The following is a 25,047-nucleotide window of genomic DNA, read 5'->3' on the forward strand; positions in this document are numbered from 1 at the left end:
CAGGTTTTAAGTATACATGAAAGCAGTGGATCTGTGTCCGGTGGAGGAAAGTGAAATCGTTCACACACCGTATAACCCTTACCTGGAGACATAAACATGTCTTTCCTGCCTGCCGGATCGGCTGTGTATGTTCAAGAGTCATTCAACTATTCATAAAGTATGTATGTGGCCACATGAACAGTTCCATTAAGATTTACGACTGCTACGTGTTGATTCCCAGGGTGAAAGTAACGCAGCAGTTGACCGGAAATCCGTGTGTACACGCATGGTGATCTGTATATCTTCGCAGTGGGGATAACATGGCGTGCAACAAATCAGTGAACCCCGCCGGTGAAGTTTACGTCAATTGAAAAAGAACAAATTTCCATTAATATTCAGTTTTATTTATCATAAACAATTACGAAAAAATCAAATATAAAAATAAATATATATATCTGTATTAATGGGATACAAAACTTGTCTCTATAATGGACATATCATATCACATATCTGGAATAATAATTCATACAAAATGACAATTGTTATCCAAAACCTCGTTTCCAAAACACACAAGTGATCATCCGAAGCCAACGCAACAAGGTGTTGTCGCTTGTTTGTTGTTTAACGCCACACTCAGCAAAGTACCATCTAAATAACGGGGTCCGTAAATAACCGAGTCTTGGCCGGCAGACAATCAATTGACTTATATCATGAACATCGATCATTGCGGTTTGGATTCATCAATATACATCAGCCAAGTCCAGTACACACTGTCCAAAATAAAGTGAATGTCATCAGCAAAGTTAGTGAGTTGGAGGCCCACCCGATACGATTAGTCGTCGTTCCAATTGCTGAGGCAGAAGCTTCCCCGGATCTTCGTGAGGCAGAATCATTCCTGCTCCTGGAGTTGTATATTCTTATGCTTGAGCCACACACGGGGCGGTGGGGTAGCCTAGTGGTTAAAGCGTCCTCTCGTCACGCCGAAGACCCGGGTTCGATTCCCCACATGGGCACAATGTGTTAAGCCCATTTCTGGTGTCCCCCGCCGTGATATTGCTGGAATATTGCTAAAAGCGGCGTAAAACTAAACTCAGTCAGTCAGTCAGTTGAGCCACACACTTCAATAGCGCGGGTACGTGACGCAGAGAGTGCCGAACAAGTCACCAACTGAATTAACACGAATTACCAAGCAAGCAAGACACGTCTTACCACGGGATTTACTTACTAGCAACGTGCAAGGTGCGAGGAATCAGTTGTAATCCAGAACTGCTCGACTTGAGTACATTGATTGTAATCAGAATTGACAGAATTTCCATTTCAACTTACAATCATGACTTCGTCACTGCATTGTGTCATTAAATCATCCACCACCCGTTGCGCTTAGAATAAATCTCAAGCAAATTACAAGCCGTAAGAGATTGACTAGTTCAGTTATGTAGCAAATTTATGATGGACGAAATTAGCTGGACTGACGCAGGATTTTCGCGTTTAACACTTTTATGAAACCAACGAGCATGAACAAGTTGCTGACAGACATAGAAACGCAATCAAGGTGGATTCAAATAGGTGATAATATGTAGTTTGTTGGCACCATAAGGGGCGGAACTGTGCAAAGGAAATTACAACCTCCCCGAGTCGTACAACTTAACCTGCTGTACAACATCATATTAGTAAAGAGTGATATGACTAGAATTTACCTTTAATACTGGCACTGGCATTACATACATATGGTAGGGGTATGTTTCACTGGCACCTGCTAGGTACAAAAACAGAACAGTTTCTGGGCCTGGTAGAGTAAAAGACAGAAACGTTTCTGTGCCATCTGTGTTGCACATTAAATCTTTCATCAGTCATTATCATTGGTTATTGTTATACCGCACGGCCATGTATTGTGGGACAGTGTTGTATTTGTACTACATTGTTTCCGTTAAGATTCAGTAGAGTGTAGGGGCGTGGTGGTTACTATATATAGACTGGGAGGTGAGGTGAGGTGAAATGGGGTTTAACGTCGTGCTTGAAAATATTTCGCTCATATGACGACGTGCATGCGTGTGTATGTGCGGCTGCTTGTACTAGCCCAGACTGAAGCTGGTTTTATAGTGCTAGCCCACTGAGATACCATGCCGCAGTGAAGCATGAATACCCCACTCAGACACATTATACTAACTCCGAGCCGACCAGTCCTGTACCCATTAATGCCGAGCGCCAGGCAGGGACCAACAAGTACCATATTTTAACGTCTTTTGGTATGACGCGGTCGGGGATCGAACCTCGACCTTCCGCTCTCCGGGCGGACATTCTAAGCATAGACTGGGAGAGAAAACTGGTCTAGGTGATCTGATGGGCGGAGCGAGTGAGTTGAGTGTCCCACCTCAACCACAGGCATGTCCTGTGTATATTAATTCCTCACATTTCACACATTCCTTTCAAGATATTGCACATTTTTGTCTGACATTTTGTCTGTTTACCAGAATGTGCTGCAGGACTCGCAGTTCCTAATCCTTTGTTCAGGCTGATCTGGATTCATGGTTTCACACAAACTCATCTTGTAATACGACCTGACCTGAATTCAGCCAGTGGCAATGTGAAACAAATACTCCTCATGTTAAGTAAGAATACATTTGACTTAGTTCAGCTCTAAGTCTTCTTCGATGTATGGTGCCACTCCAATATTTAGTACTTCACACCTCCTTGACTTGTACAAAGCTAACCACAAACAGTTAGGAAAAAGTAGGAATGATTATGAATATCAATAATAATGTGATATATTTCCATCCCAACCTTTAAAATATACATGCAGTAGTAACGCAATAATGGCAGTACAGAACATTTTGTTTTTGACAACCTAATTAGATGAGGCCCACAGGCGAAAGTCTTCTTGATTCACATTCCTGTTCCCAGATCAACACAGGTGAACTCCAGACCCTTTACCCTTGGCAGCTGAAAGAAACAGCAACGTTACATTCCACTAAACATTTATATGTCATCAATACAGACACTAACAACATTGTACTCACACAAATGATTACTGTGACATTAAGGATGCCGTAATATCTCTGATAACATGATTACTGTGACATTAAGGACGTTATTCTGATAACAATCACAACATTACACTGAATACTCTCTAACAAACTGTGACATAATTACTGGTAATATCTCTGATAACATGATTACAGACATTAAGTATGCCGTAAAATCAGGATAACAGATTACTGTGACATTAAGGATACTGAATATTCTCTCAAAACATGATTACTTATGACATTAAGAAACTGTATTTTGATTCGATTAAACATGATAACAACCATATAAATATATCTGAATAAATGTGAAAGCATGTCAGCCTTGAATCTGGTTATTATTTCTGTTAAGCACCACATCTCCTGAGCATTATAACCATACACTTGCCTTGTCTTCATGTATCTTGGGAATATCTACACATATAAAGACAGTTAGGGTCAGAGAATGACCAGAAATCCAGTCATGTGTAATAGAGCCTAGCGCGTGAGTGTTAATAAAACAGACGCCCAGTGACAGCAGAACGTTGTATATGTATGACAAGTGTCGGTTGGTTACTGAAGTAAAATGCTTTGCGTTGTGTTTGATAATTGGTCTCTTTACGTGGTCAGTACATCTTGTCTGCAAGTTCTGTGGGAATGGTTGCTGGCGGGGTTCTCCCAATTCAACTCAATTAAAGTCAGAACAAACGAATATTTAGGTTTCCATTCTTGTTTATTGTGAAAAACGTATTAATCTAAACAAGCCTACATATATCTACCTACCTAAATCCTACATAAATCCAGTTTAACTTTGGTTTATGTCCACCCCCTAATACCTACTCCCGAAAACAACAGAACCAAACCTACTCATTCCTATACTATTTCTCCCCCTTCCCAAACTAACACTAAATCAACACGACATCCCTAAAACAACAAACAATATGTGGAAACTTAAACTTGGTCTTGATCCAAGACTCGGAGTCGCTAGAAACTTACCCGATGCGGGTATCGGACGACTGACGATTCCCTACCTAGGGTAGGCCTATATAGTCGACATCGGGCCACGTGACTGGGGAAATCCAGATTTCGGCCAATGCGCACGCTCCTTGCATCTCTGCCCCTCAAGATGGCGGAGCATGCAAGAAGCGTGACATCGTCCTGTCTCCCCGGCCACGAGGTCCGCATGGGCCTAGGCTTCTACATATTTGACTACAAAGGTAGGTACTACGTCAGCCGCCCACCCAACTACCTAACCTACCCCACCCACTATGAACTTTTGTATTTAATAAACTTTTTTATACCCCGAGACGCCCACATTTCCCCTTAAAGTCAAAAGTTACCCTTTTGCCCCTCTCCTAAAAATCCCCAAAATATGAAAACAAAACAAAAGAATAAATATATAACAGTTTACACACCAAAAAAACACAAAAAACAAAAATAAAACAAGCAAGTAAGAATTAACAATAAAATAAAATTAACAGTAACAGTACAGAATCTGCGAAAATGCGACTAGTCGCTGGAGAGGAATCTTGCAACGCCTGGCGTTCCTCCTCTTCTGGGCCTCCGACGGCTCAGGCGGCTCGCTGAGGCATGGCGGCGCCTACTCTGGGCACTTGCTCTGCTCTCTGGCTCACGGGAACGCCGAGAGAGAGATCCCTCCGAGGGAGAAGACAGGCACCAGGGTCGGGTAGTGCTGTCTGTTACTACTTTAACCGTAGGTTACACTGCCATGGGGATTATCGTTTCACATGTTCCCTCCACACCCTTCTTCCTCTGGAATACCTTTAAACAGGTGGTGCACTGGCTAAGTTGTGCTGGGGACGATGAAACCCTCACCCAGTGGTTTTACCATGTTCTCGGTGGAGTCCCAATGTGTCCACTGGCACATCCTTGAACTTCACAAGTCTGCTCCATCTTCTGGCCAAATAGGCCTCTCCCCACCTCAAATGCTACTCTACAACTCCCTCCTCTTTGACTTGGATTTCGAATTCCATTTTCTGCACGAAGCAGAAGTATCAAGCAGAAAGAGGGAAGATTCTTCCCAGAGCAACCTGAAAATCATGTAGAGAAAAACAACAACAACAAAAACAAGCTATATAAACATCAGCTTGCAAGTTACCCTGTTTAAAATAACTGGCAAAGCCCAATAAAATATAAGGAAAATCATCTCCTTTATCTCTTCTCCTAACTTGGACTAAACCTTTTTTAATGGTTTAACAGTCCGTCCCTGCCAGTCAGTATAGCTTCAGGCGTTCTAAATTCTTCCTCCAATTGGAAGGTATCCATCCCGGTTCTGTATATCCGCTGCAGCGAGTCATGCTGTGGTTGATTCAACCAGCTGCTTGGACTTGGAGTCCCCCTCATATGGTTTTAAATGATCCACATGTACACTTACAATAGGTTTATCCTGTGCCCTTTGTATCCTGTAAGTAGTAAGGGATAGTTGCTCCACTATTAAGTAGGGACCATCCCAACCTAATCCCAATTTCTGGTTGGCCTTTGGAGGATACCACCTCCAGACAAAAGAGCCCTCTTTGAATGTCCTTGGCTTCAATCGAGAGTCATAGTTTTTCTTTTGGAATTTGGCAGCTCTCCTAACTGTTGTTTATTGGCAAACTGAAAAGTGCCCTGCATGGTTTCTTTCAGCCATTTCAATGCTCTTACGGGACAAAGCTCACCTTCAGTTGCAGGTGGGGTACCTATCATTAGATCTTATAGGAAGATTCACTTCCCTGGCCCCAACATCATTAAGTTAGGTGAACAGTGTACTCTTTATGTTCAGAGGCCCTATATGCCATGAGCAAGTATGGGAGATGGTCATCCCAATCCAAAGGTTCCTGATGAGTGTAAATACTTCGAGCATCTGCTTTAGGGTACGCCGTTGGAAGGCTCCACTAAAGCCGCTCTGATTGAGGTCTGTAAGGGGTTGTTCTGGTTTTACTTATCCTAAGTAAACGGCACACTTCTGTGAATAAATGGGATCTGGAACCTCTCTCTCCCTGATCAGTGAATCTGTTGGGGATAACCCTAACCCTGCAAGCAATTACCTCCGACACCAATTTGTCAGCAACAGTTGACGTAGCTGTGTGATTCCTCAATGCAAATGCCTCTTTCCACTTGGTATAGTAATCACCAACTACCATAATATACTCATTACCATTTCTGCTTATAGGCAAAGGGACTGACCAACTATGTCTATGGCTGATACATTCCAGGGGCTCGTGATGGAAAATTCTCCTTGTTGCAAAGGAGACCTGCTCTCGACTGGACCTGGTTTACAGCGAAAGCACACCTCAGTCACAAAGATTTTATCCACTGTTTAATGTCATCCTACATTCCTGGCCAATAGAATCTGGCTTTGATAGATGTGATTGTTTTATCCCGACCAAAATGCCCAGCTGTAACGGGATGTATGCAAATGATCAAAGATAGACGATCGCGATGTGCCGCTGGTTCTACCAATTTGCAAACGTGAAACCCAAAACTTCAGATTCTACCTTACGCATACAATAATCCATTCTCAAGCCTAAGATTTTGCCATTGTCCCCTAAGCATTTTTGCATCTGAACTCCAGTCTATGATTTCTGATTTCCTCAGGTTGTTCACAGTCTTTTGACATCCAGTTTAATACTGGGACCAATACCTCCATCAGCTGTTTGCCAGTCAAGCAACTCATCCCTAGTCCACATAGGTAACCAGTTAGCCACACCACTAGAGCTCTGTGAGTCACTGAACAGTTCACTTCACCTACCTCCTGAATCCACACTATCAGCAGAATTCGGTGATCTCTCCCTTGAATCTGTATGTATTTCAACATTCCCATCTTCAACTTCTACTAAACTGATAGGTTCAGGTGACTGAACACGACCTCTACTCACTTTGCTGTTCAACAGCATTTGGCCGCTCCACAGTAACAAACTTGAATTATCCTGTTGAATACACGAGAAATCAGGAGAGAATGACAAATCAGTACACTTCTCAAAAAGTACATTTCCGGCTGAGATTCTACGGACAGAGCATCAGCATTTTGATGCTTCCTACCAGGCCTATACTGGATCCTGAAATCATAAGTTTCCACAATAATGCTAAGCCACCTTTGCTAAGATTCCTCCTGGATCTTTGAAATTTTTTCAGCCATATCAAGGAGTATGATCTGTGCTATGCAAGATAAACTTTTGGCCATAAAGAAAGTGTCTAAAGTGCTTAAGGAATGTAACCACTGCCAGGAAGTTCACGTAGCTGGTAGTGCAATAGTTATGCTGATTGGCGACTGTCCAATGCGCGATTTGCATATATGAAACAACCTTTTCATCTCCTTCTTGCACCTTGAGATAGCACTGCACCTATACCAAAACCACTAGCATCAGTATCAAGCACATAAAGTCCCTTTTCCTGAGGAAAAGCAAGTACTGGAGCAGTTATTAGACATTGTTTCAACCAGATCAAATGACCTCTTGACAATCCTTTGTCCATTCAAATGGAATACTCCTTCCAGTAAGTAAGTCGCACCATAGGTGAAGCAACCTCTGAAAAATTTGGAATAAACTGCCGTAATATCCCACAAGACCGAAGAAAACTACGTAATGTCTGAACGAAGTTTCTCCGGTTTTGGGCCAGCTTTCTCGACAGCCCTTCTACTTTATCTGGACTACACCTAAGACCACTTGCTGAAACCATATGCCCTAGATAAGCAACTTCCAGACTGAAAAGTGTACATTTCTTTGGTTTAAGTTTCAAATTAGCTCTGACGCGAACTGAATGAAAACCAACCTAAGATTGTTTAATGCAGAATGAAAATCTGACCCAAAACAATAACATCGTCCAGGTAACACAGACACTTCTTTCCACTTCAACTTTCCCAATACCCTGTCCATCAATCTTTCAAAAGTAGCTGGGGCATTAGTAAGACCAAACGGCATGACATTGAACTGATGGAGTCCTACATGAGTAACAAAAGCAGTTTTGTGTTTGTCTCTTGATCCATTTTACTTGCCAATACCAGCTGGCTAAATCCAGGGTACTAAACCATTGACAACCACCCAATGTTTCCAGAGTTTCCTCTCTTATCCTCGCAAAAGGATAGGCGCCCTTCAAGGTCACCCTTATTTTAATTTTCTAAAATCAATGCAAAATCTGCAGGATCCGGCCACGCTTTAGTTACTAAGCAAACAGGAGCAGACCAAAGGGCCACTACTAGGTTCACAAATATTTTGTTGTAACATCTTGTCAATTTCATTTTCTTCTACTTAACTGTTTCTTAGCCAAAGGGATCCTTCGGGGTCAGTAGTTTGATAGGAGTTGCATCACCAGTATTGATAATGTGAGTAGTCTCATCTTGTCTGTCCTAATCTAACCATCTTCACCCACAAACACATCCTGAAAATTCACTAGAACCAAATCAGAAGCGGACTGTTTTGACTATCCGAAAAGACCAGAGGAACATCTATCAACTAGTGACTGCAAGTGACTCGGTAAGTCCAAACTTTGTGCATCTGTGTCAACATCATCACAAAGCTACAACCTGATCTACTCTTGCTAACTGTGGAGCTAGTAATGATGAACTGTTTATGGACACTTTCTTGCTATTCAGGTTCAGCACTGAAATTACTACAACATCCTATCAGGCTGGACAAGACTTCTAGCCACAAATATTCCTTTGCTTCGCCTAATATTTATTTGGCTCCTAAATTAACCCCAATTCAGTACCAAATGAACCCTCCACAGTGCATTTGATTAATTTCTCAGAATTCTGGGGAACAACAACCTTGTCAAGCGATTCTAACCCAAGCAGACAACCACCCTGTGTTCAGTTTGTACAACTTGAGTTCACCTCTAGATGTAGACAGTGTCTGTCGTCTCACATGTACCTCACCATCATAATCCTTCTAGGAAATCCATGCCAAGAATACTACCCATAGTACCCAAGTCTGCAACGACAAAACTCTTGTTGAAACAAGCACTTCCTAAATAAAAACTCAAAAACAAGCAGAACCATGGACAACTATAGGCATACCATTGGCCGTGAAAGAACTCTTTGTGAACTTTCTTCAAACTAATGCCTAGAAAACCCAGTTTAAGAACATCATCTTTGCGACATAATTGAGACAGGAGACCCTGTATCCCAATAACATTCTAGAGGTAAGCCCGCCTCACCAAAACATCTGTATACAAACATTTCCTGAGGTTTCAAAGAATGTAAAACAATCTGTTCCCGTGAAACTGATTCACTGGAGCAAGTTGACGAAGATGACTTCATCGGGTTTCCCTTCACCAGATAAAATAATTTTTCCTCTAACCCATCACCATTGAGTACAGATTGCTTCACCAAGGATCAACACTATTCCCCATCCACCACGTAAATCTAATACTGCACTCTCGATATCAACAGTAAAAACAGTTTTTTCACAGAAGCTACATCTTCATCTGGCCTACAAATTTTCCTTCTAACATCGGCTGAGACCTCGGCCTCGACCCCAGCCTTTACTAGTTTCCCATATCTGTTTCCTTTGATATCTGATCGATCAAGCAAACCCAGTTTTGATAAGTAGGGACACCTATCGCGAGAAGTGACCCTGATTGATTGCAGACATAGCAGGTGTTAGGCCTGGCACTCTGAAGCTACGCTTAAAACTTTCCTGCCGCATCATCTATTAACTTTAGACTGCCTCCAGTGTCAACCCACCACTATCAAGTGGGTTGCCTAGTTTGGTTCACTCCTGCCACCCTGTCTAAACTTTCAGGTTTCTTTTTCCTGCTTCCATCAACGGCTTCGAACTCAATGGCATATGAAATGCATTTTCTAGCGCTTGTGGATGTGCAAATGTAACATGTTTTCTGTCAAGCTTATGCAGGCCAGTTAAAACTGATCAATCAAATGTACCTCAAGTGATGAAGGGGTGCTGGTAGGGTAAGCTAAATTTGCTAGTCTCCTGAGTTCAAACCCATAATCAAGTGCGGCCTCGTCCGCGACCTTGACGCACGATTTCAAATTCACTTCTGTAGGCTACATTCCGCTCCAACGGGATTAAAACGTTGACTCAATGCATTTTTCACTGCCTGATAACTGCTGAGTTGCCCTAACGTAAGACTACTCAAAAGTTTTTGTGCTGCACCTCTCAAACACATACTAAGTTGTTGAGCCTTTTCATATTCTGTCCACCCATTCCATGAAGCTACTTGTTCAAAATGAACAATAAAATCCTGCCAATCACATGATATTCCATCAAATCTTTCAGGCACAACCTCACGATGAGATAACCTAGACTTTTCAAACCCGTCAAAACAGTTCTCGACTGGATTTGGTTGTCTTAAACAATTCCAACCTCTAGAATCCGAAAATCAGTATGCAACCCATCCTGTATTTCTGGTGTACTGAAATGTACAGAACGGCTACCACTCATGATTCCATCTGATATATGACCAAACAAACTCGATGATCAGCATTCTGGCGTGACGCACCATAAGCTGATGGTAACTGTGTATCCCTACTCATCTGTCTTAAACCAACACCATTTCCTATTTGAGAAAGAGGTGAATACGGGCGAAGTGGGATACATATTTTGTTCAAATGGGGGGCAACTCACTTGTCAAATCGATAAGTGGTTCCTCCAAATTACCACCGACACTACCACGAAAACTGATCATCAGTCTCGACAACAAAGAACAATTTAGACCTAAATCTTCAGACATGTTTTGGTAGACTACACTGAGAAAAAATTGGAAAAAAAACCAAACCCTCATCCTGGTCTCGGCACCAAATCTGTAATAGGCCTAGCTGCAAGTGAGTGTTGTAAAACAGACGCTTCCAGTGACAGCAGAACGTTGTATATGTATGACAAGTGTCGGTTGGTTACTGAAGTAAAATGCTTTATGCTGTGTTTGATAATTGGTCTCTTTACTTGGTCAGTACATCTTGTCTGCAAGTTCTGTGGGAATGGTTCCTGGCGGGTTCTCCCAATTCAACTCAATTAAAGTCAGAACAAACGAATATTTAGGTTTCCATTCTTGTTTATTGTGAAAAACGTATTAATCTAAAACAAGCCTACATATATCTACCTACCTAAATCCTACATAAATACAGTTTAACTTTGGTCTATGTCCACCCCCTAATACCTACTCCCCGAAAACAACAGAACCAAACCTACTCATTCCTATACTATTTCTCCCCTTCCCAAACTAACACTAAATCAACACGACATCCCTAAAACAACAAACAATATGTGGAAACTTAAACTTGGTCTTGATCCAAGACTCGGAGTCGCTAGAAACTTACCCGATCTCACGCGGTATCGGATCGACTGATTCGATTCCCTACCTAGGGTAGGCCTATATAGTCGACATCGGGGCCACGCGGACTGGGGAAATCCAGATTTCGCCAATCGCAAGACGCCCTTTGCATCTCTGCCCTCAAGATGGCGGAGCATGCAAGAAGCGTGGACATCGTCCTGTCTCCCCGCCACGAGGTCCGAGATGGGCCTAGGCTTCCACATATTTGACTACAAAGGTAGGTACTCACGGCCAGCCGCACCCAACTACCTAACCTACCCCACCCACTATGAACTTTTGTATTTAATAAACTTTTATACCCCGCAGACGACCACACATGAAAGAGTATCTACTGATTCCGGTGAAGTGAAAAAGGATGTGTTCATTTTCAATATGATCTGATTTTTACAATTACACAGAATTTGCTGTTTATATGTGAGGAAATAACATTTAGGAAATGTCTGACTTGCAATTTGCATTGAGTCAGTTTGGTTTTACGCTGCTTTTAGCAATATTTCAGCAATATCACGGTGGGGGACACCAGAAATGGGCTTCAGACATTGAGGGAATGTGGGGAATGGAACCTTGGTCTTCGACATCACGAGCAAACGTTTTAACCACTAGGCTACCCCGCCTCTGATGCGAGTAAGGTACAGATATCCGGATCAGATTCTGGAATCCATTTGGATAATGCCAAGACATGTGACATGAAATGTTGCTGAAGGTCATTTTCAAGAACAGTTCAGAGTCTTTGAATGGCATTTAGAAATGATACACATAAATGATGCCACTATTGTTACCACATCAACCATGCCTGGATTAACAATCCATGACTTCCACTTGTCCACCTACCAATTAGTGCCATATAACTACTGCTTCCCCTTGTTATCTCATAACTGTTGTTGTTTTCACATGTACACATATAGCTGTTTGTTCCTAATTGTGTCACTCACCCGATGAAGGAGTAAGGATATACTTCGAAACATCGTGTCCATCACAATAAAGAAGTTGACATCCATAAAATTCTTGCCTTTAAGGACATTTCACTTAACTACCGACATGCTGCAGCTCCATGGAGTGTATACTCATCTCAGTTTACTGACTCCAAGTCAACCAGTTCATGGTTTATCTCTTTAATGCCGTGGATAAGACATAATTACAAACATTTAACACATTTGGGTATTGCGTGGCCAATATTCTGCATCCTGTGTCAACCCTCTATCCACTAGACTATAAAGATGGTACCATCTGAACACAAATGTTCCTGAAAATCATGAAGTTTGTTGGTTAACACCACCCTAAGCAGAATTCCCAAGCTGTCACTGCAGGATGGAAATAATAAAGCCTGGACCACACAATCATATGCAAGACCTACCCAACAAGCTGCTGAGGAAGGAGGCATAGGTAGCCAAGCCAGTGACATGTCCAACTTGAGCCGGGTTACTCCGGACAGTCTTACAGTGGAAGGCTGACCCTGTAGACATATCTCCTGGGCCCCACACGTCCACCTCCACGATGTGCCAGTCTCTCAACCTGTAGCCAATCACAGAGTCTGTTAGGTGACAGCATACAAGTGAATGTGGTCCACTGCCTCAACAACCACAATGTGCCAGTCTCACAACCTGCAACCAATCATCAAGAAGTAAGTGAGTGAGTGAGTGAGTGAGCAACCAATATCAAGAAGTGAGTGAGTGAGTGAGTGAGTGAGTGAGAGTAGATACAGTTTCATTGGTCCACTAAGCAGCTGGAACTGCCAGGGAACAGTTGGATTAGGCCTCTACAAAACAAAGGCAGAAACACCAATTGTTCCATACCATTGGGGCAATGTTTCAACCAATGTTCTCAGGACCCAACGTTTGCAATAAATCTAATTATGAATTTCTACATCAGAGCTCAAATCATTCCCAGTTGATGACATACTAATTCTGAAATACCCTTGCAACGGTTATTTGTACTTTACTGGTACTTGGAACAATAAAGTGAAGGATTTGATACTTTGTATTATTGACAATGACAAAATAATGCTGAATTAAAAGAAACAGAAATATAAAACAAGAGAACTGGTGGTCAAGAAAGACAGAATCGGACAAATAGTACACATTTTCTTCGAGAAGAAATATACTTGAGAACCCAAAGAAATTATGCAAAATTGTTTCTTATATGTAAAGCAGTTCTTCAGAATCAGGATGGATCTGATGGACAGATGAAATACAATCTTGTAATGAGTCCATCTGGATAAATAATACCAAACACAAATGTACACAACACTCTTCTCACTCTGGATCAGCCACGATGCAGCCCTGTACTTTGTCGAAGCCGAGGTTGTGTGCTGCTAGAGCAGCTGCAGCCATGGTGTTGACGTTGTTGGGAGCCAGGGGACATAACTCCCGCACGGGACCTGTGAAGGAGCACAATCAGCGTTCTATGTCATGTGTGTTTGTGGCAGCATTCAACCTCTTAATGCTTGGACATATGTACTCTTGCATCAAGCAGCTTTCTATGAACTTACTGGATTGGAATCATCAACAGGTTATGGGATTTTAGCTGCCATCTCAAAAACAGTGAAGGTATATCATGAATATTAGAAATTGGGAGTTCAGGAGATATTTATGTTTTCTTAGATTAGACGAGTTACCTATTTATACAACTACTGGTTGTATAGATAAATGTTTGTGTTTCTATAAGAACTAATGAAGTTGAAGATGTTATACACTTTTTTGTGTCTGCCAAATGTATAATTTGATAAGGAGTAATATACCATGTAGATTTTCAGATAACCCTACTTTTTATTCTTATAAGTTACTAGTATGCAGTAAAGATCATGAAATTATTCTATATGTTGCAAAATATGTTTTTCTCTCCGTAATGTCAGTCTAAGTAAACTTAGGCTCAGTATTATTTGTTACACTGCTATACTGAGTCTAACCAGGGATACTCTATTATCCCTGGTCTAACAAAACCTTGTGAAAGGTCGCGTCAGGTAACCTTTAAGCGACCTAAGACCATCCAATCAAAGGCGACACGGATTTAACCAATCAGACAACGGCTACTATTTAGGGTTCGGCGGGACTTACAAAATGGATTTTCTCGTCCCTGGTCGCCAAGAGTGATCTCCCAACAAATGAAAATCTGCATAAAACACTGATATTTGACCTGCGGTATATACGCTTTGGGGTTCCTGTTGACATGGTTATAATTAGCTAATATTTCCGCAAGCTGACATGCTCTAATACTGACAAAGCGTATTTCAGCTAATGTTTACTCACTGCTGTGGCGTGCATCACTAGGAACCGATCGTATGGAAAATAGCATTCGGAATCGTTCGGGTACAAACTTTTTCGAGGAAAAGTTCAAAAGGTATGTGCGAATGGCCACTTTCTCGATTTGGTAAGCTGTGTTCTGATTGGTCAATTGGACAGGTTACCTGACGGACCTTTCACAAGGTTTTGTTAGACTCAGTATAGCAGTGTAACGAATAATACTGAGCCTAAGTTTACTTAGACTGTCCACAATGTGTAATCATTGTCACTGTCACTACATCAGTATATTAATGCTCAATGATTTACATGGGCTGATGGCCTAAAACCAAATAAACTACTAAGTAATTGAAGGTAAAACATCTTCATCAGTCTGATTTCCAGCGAGGTAAGTAAGCATATTGTTGCTCAGCTTGAAATATTGTTATCATATGTGTAGGTAATTGTCTTAGAAGGAGAATCAGGATGTATTGACATAACCTACTCCCTTTAACTGAAGTATAAGAACTGCAATGAACATTTAGTTTGGGAATTTATCAGGAAAGTGCAGCTCTGTTTTGTAAAACATCAATATCGTCATATGGCAACCACTGCACTGATCCCTCGATTAGCTCATTCGGCCTTTGAGGCCCTGGTATTCTATTCAACTGTTTGCTGTTAGGGAATCAATCTTGAATCTTCTCTGGGGTGAGACAATTACAAGAAGTTTAACTTTGGTGAAAATCCATCTCATGTGACTCACCATCGTACAGCACCTTCTTTGTGTCTGTTACTTGGTCATTCTTGACCTTCAGCTGACCATTGAGTTTGAAGCTTGATGGGTGTTTAGTCATTGTGACTTTCAAAGCCTGGAAAATAGCCATAAAATAGACTAACCGATGTTTTGATGTTAGGACATTTGAACACTGCGAAATGTCTGAGTGATCATGAGTGATTCTGAGTGATCATCTTTTATTAACATAGTTGCAAAGAGTGCAGGTGTATTTAGAATTCATTAAGAATACCTGTAATGTTCCCCGGTCCGCCATCTTCTTGACGTCGTCTCCTCCCCAGAATGCACCACTGGGTACGTACAGACCATGGTCTGTGGCCGCACTCCGCAGTGCTGCTTCTAACTCAGCATCGGCCAGGGCAGTGGGGGAACCTATCTACAATACAAAACATACTAACTTACTCACAACGCAGACAACTTGAGGGGCACTGTAGCGGGGAACCTATCTACAATACAAAACTTACTAACTTACTCACAACGCAGACAACTTGAGGGGCACTGTAGCGGGGGAACCTATCTACAATACAAAACATACTAACTTACTCACAACGAGACAACTTGAGGGGCACCTGTAGCGGGGGAACCTATCTACAATACAAAACTTACTAACTTACTCACAACGCAGACAACTTGAGGGGCACTGTAGTGGGGGAACCTATCTACAATACAAAACATACTAACTTACTCACAACGCAGACAACTTGAGGGGCACTGTAGTGGGGGAACCTATCTACAATACAAAACATACTAACTTACTCACAACGCAGACAACTTGAGGGGCACGGTAGCGGGGGAAACCTATCTACAATACAAAACTTACTAACTTACTCACAACGCAGACAACTTGAGGGGCACTGTAGCGGGGAACCTATCTACAATACAAAACTTACTAACTTACTCACAACAACGCAGACAACTTGAGGGGCACTGTAGCGGGGAACCTATCTACAATACAAAACATACTAACTTACTCACAACGCAGACAACTTGAGGGGCACGGTAGGCGGGGAACCTATCTACAATACAAAACATACTAACTTACTCACAACGAGACAACTTGAGGGGCACTGTGGCGGGGAACCTATCTACAATACAAAACATACTAACTTACTCACAAGCGCAGACAACTTGACAACTTGAGGGGCACTGTAGCGGGGAACCTATCTACAATACAAAACATACTAAAAACATCTTACTCACAACGCGCTAGACAACTTGAGGGGCACTAAACCATCTACAATACAAAACTTACTAACTTACTCACAGCGCAGACAACTTGAGGGGCACTCACAACGCAGACAACTTGAGGGGCACTGTAGCGGGGAACCTATCTACAATACAAAACATACTAACTTACTCACAACGCAGACAACTTGAGGGGCACTGTAGCGGGGAACCTATCTACAATACAAAACTTACTAACTTACTCACAACGCAGACAACTTGAGGGGCACTGTAGCGGGGGAACCTATCTACAATACAAAACATACTAACTTACTCACAACGCAGACAACTTGAGGGGCACTGTAGCGGGGAACCTATCTACAATACAAAACATACTAACTTACTCACAACGCAGACAACTTGAGGGGCACTGTAGCGGGGAACCTATCTACAATACAAAACATACTAACTTACTCACAACGCAGACAACTTGAGGGGCACTGTAGCGGGGAACCTATCTACAATACAAAACATACTAACTTACTCACAACGCAGACAACTTGAGGGGCACTGTAGCGGGGAACCTATCTACAATACAAAACATACTAACTTACTCACAACAACGCAGACAACTTGAGGGGCACTGTAGCGGGGAACCTATCTACAATACAAAACATACTAACTTACTCACAACATGAGACAACTTGAGGGGCACTGTAGCGGGGAACCTATCTACAATACAAAACATACTAACTTACTCACAACGCAGACAACTTGAGGGGCACTGTAGCGGGGAACCTATCTACAATACAAAACATACTAACTTACTCACAGCAACGCAGACAACTTGAGGGGCACTGTAGCGGGGAACCTATCTACAATACAAAACATACTAACTTACTCACAACGCAGACAACTTGAGGGGCACTGTAGCGGGGGAACCTATCTACAATACAAAACATACTAACTTACTCACAACGCAGACAACTTGAGGGGCACTGTAGCGGGGAACCTATCTACAATACAAAACATACTAACTTACTCACAACGCAGAGACAACTTGAGGGGCACTGTAGCGGGGAACCTATCTACAATACAAAACATACTAACTTACTCACAACGCAGACAACTTGAGGGGCACTGTAGCGGGGAACCTATCTACAATACAAAACTTACTAACTTACTCACAACGCAGACAACTTGAGGGGCACTGTAGCGGGGGAACCTATCTACAATACAAAACTTACTAACTTACTCACAACGCAGACAACTTGAGGGGCACGGTAGCGGGGGAACCTATCTACAATACAAAACTTACTAACTTACTCACAACGCAGACAACTTGAGGGGCACTGTAGTGGGGGAACCTATCTACAATACAAAACATACTAACTTACTCACAACGCAGACAACTTGAGGGGCACTGTAGCGGGGGAACCTATCTACAATACAAAACTTACTAACTTACTCACAACGCAGACAACTTGAGGGGCACGGTAGCGGGGGAACCTATCTACAATACAAAACTTACTAACTTACTCACAGCGCAGACAACTTGAGGGGCACTGTAGCGGGGGAACCTATCTACAATACAAAACTTACTAACTTACTCACAACGCAGACAACTTGAGGGGCACTGTAGCGGGGGAACCTATCTACAATACAAAACATACTAACTTACTCACAACGCAGACAACTTGAGGGGCACTGTAGCGGGGGAACCTATCTACAATACAAAACATACTAACTTACTCACAACGCAGACAACTTGAGGGGCACTGTAGCGGGGGAACCTATCTACAATACAAAACATACTAACTTACTCACAACGCAGACAACTTGAGGGGCACTGTAGCGGGGGAACCTATCTACAATACAAAACATACTAACTTACTCACACAGCGCAGACAACTTGAGGGGCACTGTAGCGGGGGAACCTATCTACAATACAAAACATACTAACTTACTCACAACGCAGACAACTTGAGGGGCACTGTAGCGGGGGAACCTATCTACAATACAAAACATACTAACTTACTCACAACGCAGACAACTTGAGGGGCACTGTAGCGGGGGAACCTATCTACAATACAAAACATACTAACTTACTCACAACGCAGACAACTTGAGGGGCACTGTAGCGGGGGAACCTATCTACAATACAAAACATACTAACTTACTCTCACAACGCAGACAACTTGAGGGGCACTGTAGCGGGGAACCTATCTACAATACAAAACATACTAACTTACTCACAACGCAGACAACTTGAGGGGCACTGTAGCGGGGAACCTATCTACAATACAAAACATACTAACTTACTCACAACGAGACAACTTGAGGGGCACTGTAGCGGGGAACCTATCTACAATACAAAAACATACTAACTTACTCACAACGCAGACAACTTGAGGGGCACTGTAGTGGGGAACCTATCTACAATACAAAACATACTAACTTACTCACAACGCAGACAACTTGAGGGGCACTGTAGCGGGGAACCTATCTACAATACAAAACATACTAACTTACTCACAACGCAGACAACTTGAGGGGCACTGTAGCGGGGAACCTATCTACAATACAAAACATACTAACTTACTCACAAGCGCGAGACAACTTGAGGGGCACCTGTAGCGGGGGAACCTATCTACAATACAAAACTATCTACACCTACTTACTCACTACAACGAGACAACTTGAGGGGCACTGTAGTGGGGAACCTATCTACAATACAAAACATACTAACTTACTCACAACGCGCCACAACTTGAGGGGGCACTGTAGTGCGGGGAACCTATCTACAATACAAAACAAAACTTACTAACTTACTCACAACGCAGACAACTTGAGGGGCACTGTAGCGGAAACCTATCTACAATACAAAACATACTAACTTACTCACAACGCGAGACAACTTGAGGGGCACGGTGTAGGGGGAACCTATCTACAATACAAAACATACTAACTTACTCACAACGCAGACAACTTGAGGGGCACTGTAGTGGGGAACCTATCTACAATACAAAACTTACTAACTTACTCACAACGCAGACAACTTGAGGGGCACTGTAGCGGGGGAACCTATCTACAATACAAAACATACTAACTTACTCACAACGCAGACAACTTGAGGGGCACTGTAGCGGGGAACCTATCTACAATACAAAACATACTAACTTACTCACAACAAGACAACAACTTGAGGGGCACTGTAGTGGGGAACCTATCTACAATACAAAACTTACTAACTTACTCACAACGCAGACAACTTGAGGGGCACTGTAGCTGGGAACCTATCTACAATACAAAACTTACTAACTTACTCACAATACAAAACTTACTAAGACACAACTTGAGGGGCACTGTAGCGGGGGAAACCTATCTACAATACAAAACATACTAACTTACTCACAACGCAGACAACTTGAGGGGCACTGTAGCGGGGGAACCTATCTACAATACAAAACTTACTAACTTACTCACAGCGCAGACAACTTGAGGGGCACTGTAGCGGGGGAACCTATCTACAATACAAAACATACTAACTTACTCACAACGCAGACAACTTGAGGGGCACTGTAGCGGGGGAACCTATCTACAATACAAAACTTACTAACTTACTCACAACGCAGACAACTTGAGGGGCACTGTAGCGGGGGAACCTATCTACAATACAAAACATACTAACTTACTCACAACGCAGACAACTTGAGGGGCACTGTAGCGGGGGAACCTATCTACAATACAAAACTTACTAACTTACTCACAACGCAGACAACTTGAGGGGCACTGTAGCGGGGGAACCTATCTACAATACAAAACATACTAACTTACTCACAACGCAGACAACTTGAGGGGCACTGTAGCGGGGGAAACATACTACTGGCAAACAAGGATAAGTTGAGCACCAACCTGATAATTGACCCATATTAGCATGTATGAGTGCCGCCCACTGGTACTTGCCATTGTTAGTGACGGGGCCCCAGGTTGTCCGCGATCAAGTGTAATGTGACTTGCTACACCGAGTCTTATGAGCAAGGCATGTGCAGCTGCGCACGGAAACAATTTCATCGTCATGCACTGCACGTGCACTAGCCTACATCTGCTCTACCTTTCACAAACCAAATGGGTTTGCTCATTGCCGTGCACTGCCTACTTCTCGTAAACGCGTTCTCTGCACTGGTCCAACTTATCCTTGTTTGCCAGTAACTTACTCACAACGCAGACAACTTGAGGGGCACGGTGGTGGGTGAATCTATCCACAACAAAGGAGATCCTAATGAACAAATAATGGAGACAACACGAGCAACACTGCAGTGGGTTGAACTACCAACAGTGTCAAACAGTGTCTCTCTGTGGTGAAATTGTTCCTTTGTACCGTTTTTCTCTGGGGAAATAATTCCCATGGGACAGTTTTTGCTATCATTCCATGATACAGCAGCACTATCAATATTTGTTCCAGATGTACAAATTCTGTGATACGTTCACATGATCACTGACAACCACTCAGCGGTCCTTGAACTAATCAGTAAAGTTCTAACACTTCAAAGAGGTACTGCTGTGGTTTTCAGCCAAGAAACAGCTGATGATTGGAGGAAAGCACAAGATGCCTGAAGTGTTTTAAAATCACTGGTTAGAACATACTGTTACTACTTGCAATGTGTGCTGCTAATCAACATTTACCGGTATACATCTGTACCTCATGACTAGTTCCAGATTAGGGCTAATTAGAATGCATCTGGTAAGCAGCTGTGGTGACATTAGGGACCGGTCACCGCTTCTGTGATATGTTGTTGATGATGATGTGAGTGAGTGAGATTAGTTTTACGCAGCAGCAGCAATATTCCAGCTATGTGATATGATGATGATGATGATGCATGATGATGATGATGATGTGATAGCGATGATGATGATTATTTATGGAAAAGCATGTACAATGTGAATGACCCCTCTAATATTTATGTACAAGGTAAATTACCCCCCTCTGCATGTCATGTACATAATCAATTCCCCAACCCCCTCTTAATAAGTTTTTAATATTTTTATGTACAAAATTGATGACCCCCCAAGTACATGTGTACAAAATTGATGACCCACCCTACCTCCCCAGAACAAAATGGGGGACCCCTTAAAATCATCATCCACCCCCTCACATAAATTATGAGGTGAGGTGAGGTGAAATTGGGTTTAACGTCGTGCTTGAGAATATTTCACTCATATGATGACGTGCATGCATGTGTATGTGTGGCTGCTTGTACTAGCCCAGACTGAAGCTGGTTTTATAGTGCTAGCCCACTGAGATACCATGCCGCAGTGAAGCATGAATACCCCACTCAGACACATTATACTGACTCCGAGCCGACCAGTCCTTGTTGTACCCATTAATGCCGAACGCCAGGCAGGGACCAACAAGTACCAACGTCTTTCGGTATGACGCTGGTCGGGGATCAAACCCGCACCTTCCTCTCTCCGGGTGGACGCTCTAACCACTACACAACGGAGGCGGTCCTCACATAAATTATGAACAGTCCCTTAGTGTAAGATGGGTTTCTAAATCAAGGGATCATCTGAGAATGTGCTTTTGATCTTCATCACCAGTAAAATCTTAAAACCAATCACTAAAATGATCTGGATTACAGTGAGTGAGTGAGTTTAGTTTTACGCCGCACTCAGCACAATATCCCAGCTATATGGCGGCAGTCTGTAAATAATCGAATCTGGACCAGACAATCCAGGATCAACAGCATGAACATCGATCTACGCAATTGGGAACCGATGACATGTGTCAACCCAGTCAACGAGCCTGACCACCCGATCCTGTTAGTCGCCTCTTACGACAAACAAGGGTTACTGAAGATCAATTCTAATCCGGACCTTCACGGGTTCTGGATTACAGACTTTCTCCAGTATGACCAGACCATTTTCCATTTTTCTTCACTGATCCACCGAAACGATTTTTCCACCATTTCCAAAAATCTCTTCTTGCACCACTACAGATTTCAAAGGATGTGTTTTAATGAAGTCCCTTTCCTCCATCCATCCAATCTCATTGAAACATTCCACAATGCAAGAAAACAAATTTTCTGGTCTAAAATTGAAAACGACAAGAATTTCCTTTTACAAAAATTATGATCCTATTTGCTGCCACACTGACTGATATAGGTTCCCTCAGTCTTGTATAGAAAGTCAGTGCAGACCAGGAGAGAACAGTGCTTTGTGTTTTGTTGTGTCTTGAGCTTGACTGAACAAACATTTACACCCATAAGACTTGCAATGTTGCTGTTTATGTGTTTGATCCCTTCATCAATGCAATGTTATTTTATCTATGTTGACCTATTCTCATATAAAACTTGTAGTTCTGTCCTGCTCCACTTTCTTTATCTGAGATCCATTGGCAGATAATACATCAAATATAGCAACATACACACTGCATGCTATGTCCTCCTACTGGACTGAGAGTGGAAACTATCAAACACAGTGGAAAAAATCAAACCTTTTTTTCCAAACCACTTACCCCTGCATACAATCAAACCATTTACTTTCGCATACTGTCTTATCTTTTACCACTGAATGTTATCAATCCATACCTATGAAAGCAATCAATAGAAATATTCATCTTTCAAGGACCTTTGACCACTCACTAAACAACCTATGAAAGCAATCAATAGAAGTATTCATCTTTCAAGCCTGATTCATTTTTACCACAAGCAATGTCAGACATTTAAAGTTCAGTATGTAGCTATCATTTGGAGCTATATCAAGCCATACTTTACCATGAAGTCAGCCTTCTGCAGGATCCTAGGACCATACGTTTGTGTGATGTTGGGATGGGCCACTTCTACTATCAAGTCTGCCTGGCTGTCATCGTTGATCAAGAGAAGAATAAAAGTCATTATGATAACACTAATATTAGTAATGAAATATTTAGATGCAGAATGTTACTCTAATATTAACTCTAATACAATGTATGATCAGACTGATCAGATCCTGATATTTTATCTGCAGTTGATGTCAGTATCTCAAATACTCACAAAACAGAAAAGAACATTTACAGTTCTTGTAAATATATGAACACATTGTTATAATAATATATCTCTGCAATTAAGAAGATAGAAACTTCAAGAGCCAAAGCCATTATGAACAAAATAATGTTTCTTCCCAATGTATGTGCCTATGGAAGTTTGTTTATGATCCTAGATTAATCTCGTTACATTGAGGACATCATCACTATTCCTTGCATTGAATAGATATACACTGAAGGCCTTATCTACAATCTTTGCATTATACAGGTACTCACTATTTTTCAAAATCAGACAAATCTTCCAGAATCTGGTCTGGTCTGATCTGCACTGACTCTTTCAGTGCTGAGACAGTTCGGTTCCATACGAAGACCAATTCCATATCACTTCTGGAGTTGATCTGTTGCACCAGATATTGTCCTGTATTAATACAACAACATTATACATGTAATGACATCACTTTTACATTACATATACTTCCGGTGATATTGTCGTGAAAACTACATCTACTTCTCATATCATTTACATCTTAAATTTTCCTACTAATATTATAACTGAAATCATTGCTACAGCTAAATACCTCCTCTAATTAAAGTATTATTAAAGTTATCATATACTAAATTGTTAAGAGTTCAACCTGCAAACTTAAATCATGTTCAACATCCATATTATAGTTATGTTCACATTCAAGACAAATATGTGATAATATGTCCCAGCTGCTAACTTCATCTGGATGACAAACGTAGTTCATTCATATACTTCAGTTAAAAATATAGTTATAGATTATTTCAGATATGATCTCTAAATGATTTCATAGAGATAGTAACAACATAAAACGCATGTCAAAATTACACTGCTTTGTGGAAACAGTTAAGGGATTATCATCTATCATTTGATCTATGGAGAAGCCATCTAGCTATAGCTTTTAACAGGTACCGTTACTGGCGTTAGATCTATAGCAATGGAATACATTGCAATTAACTTTTTAATTTCATTACTGCCATAGACTTTGACTGATCTTGCTGAGAATTGGATAGATTTCCAAACTGTGCCATTTTTAGCCACTAAATAAATGATAAATACAACAATTATGTGAGAAACTGCTACTGTTCAGGTATGTTAGCAACCAAAGGGAGGTAATATATTTTGGTCACTACGTTATTACCTCCCTTTGACCGCCTGCAAAAATGACACATGTTACTGCTTTAATTTCACGACGTAAATAATTGATGAAGGTGAAAGTGACATTATGGCATGAAAGCATGTCATGTAGTCTCGTGGATGTCTCTGATGGAATGGGGAAAACATTCTGAAACAAAACATTTCCTTAGCATGGTCTGCACGGCCACCCCTAGAGTCGATGATTTACTGATACTGGTTTCGTCTCGAGACGACACGCTGATCCAGTTTGAATTGACTGCAAAGTTTTTGCTGACAGCACCCTGTGTTTGGTTCAGACTTCAGCGAATATCTAAGGTTTACAATACATACCAAGGTGACCATATCCGATTATTCCCACACGCCTCACCATGTCGCTAAGCGAAGACTACGATAAGATTGAAAACGTGCCGGAAATGTAGGCCTCG

At 41.9% G+C, this 25,047-nt stretch overlaps 1 protein-coding gene and 1 long non-coding RNA gene across 3 annotated transcripts; one reads left to right on the top strand and one right to left on the bottom strand.

The window, feature by feature from the left end:
* Positions 1 to 612: 612 nt before the first annotated feature.
* LOC124276977 lies at positions 613 to 22,104 on the top strand. Its single transcript, XR_006898708.1, has 3 exons — positions 613 to 789; positions 1,960 to 1,964; positions 22,082 to 22,104. It is a non-coding gene; the product is annotated as an uncharacterized LOC124276977 (long non-coding RNA).
* On the bottom strand, positions 2,727 to 25,036 carry LOC124276975 (putative L-aspartate dehydrogenase). 2 transcript variants are annotated; one of them, XM_046712627.1, is made up of 8 exons: positions 24,953 to 25,036; positions 23,740 to 23,861; positions 23,216 to 23,300; positions 15,508 to 15,651; positions 15,246 to 15,351; positions 13,524 to 13,644; positions 12,622 to 12,779; positions 2,727 to 2,919 (listed from the first exon to the last, which is right to left on the bottom strand). In XM_046712627.1, exons 1-8 carry the CDS (start codon positions 24,962 to 24,964, stop codon positions 2,882 to 2,884), a joined length of 786 nt encoding a protein of 261 aa, XP_046568583.1. In that variant the 5' UTR covers positions 24,965 to 25,036; the 3' UTR covers positions 2,727 to 2,881. The 2 variants fall into 2 exon arrangements, with proteins under 2 accessions (XP_046568583.1, XP_046568581.1); XM_046712625.1 differs by having other exon boundaries at positions 23,740 to 23,881.
* Between the last annotated feature and the right edge of the window lie 11 nt (positions 25,037 to 25,047).

Source organism: Haliotis rubra, unplaced genomic scaffold, assembly GCF_003918875.1.
Source record: "Haliotis rubra isolate DU_JTF1 unplaced genomic scaffold, ASM391887v1 Scf216, whole genome shotgun sequence".
Lineage (NCBI taxonomy): Eukaryota > Metazoa > Mollusca > Gastropoda > Lepetellida > Haliotidae > Haliotis > Haliotis rubra.

What these genes read in the sequence shown, in the direction of transcription:
- LOC124276975 (XM_046712625.1), bottom strand. Translation starts at nt 24,992, where the DNA reads ATGGTGAGGCGTGTGGGAATAATCGGATATGGTCACCTTG. An exon ending in AATCGGATATGGTCACCTTG is followed by an intron (nt 23,882 to 24,952) that starts GTATGTATTGTA and finishes GTATTAATACAG; the next exon opens with GACAATATCTGGTGCAACAG. An exon ending in CTTCCTCAGCAGCTTGTTGG is followed by an intron (nt 2,920 to 12,621) that starts GTAGGTCTTGCA and finishes TGTTTCTTTCAG; the next exon opens with CTGCCAAGGGTAAAGGGTCT.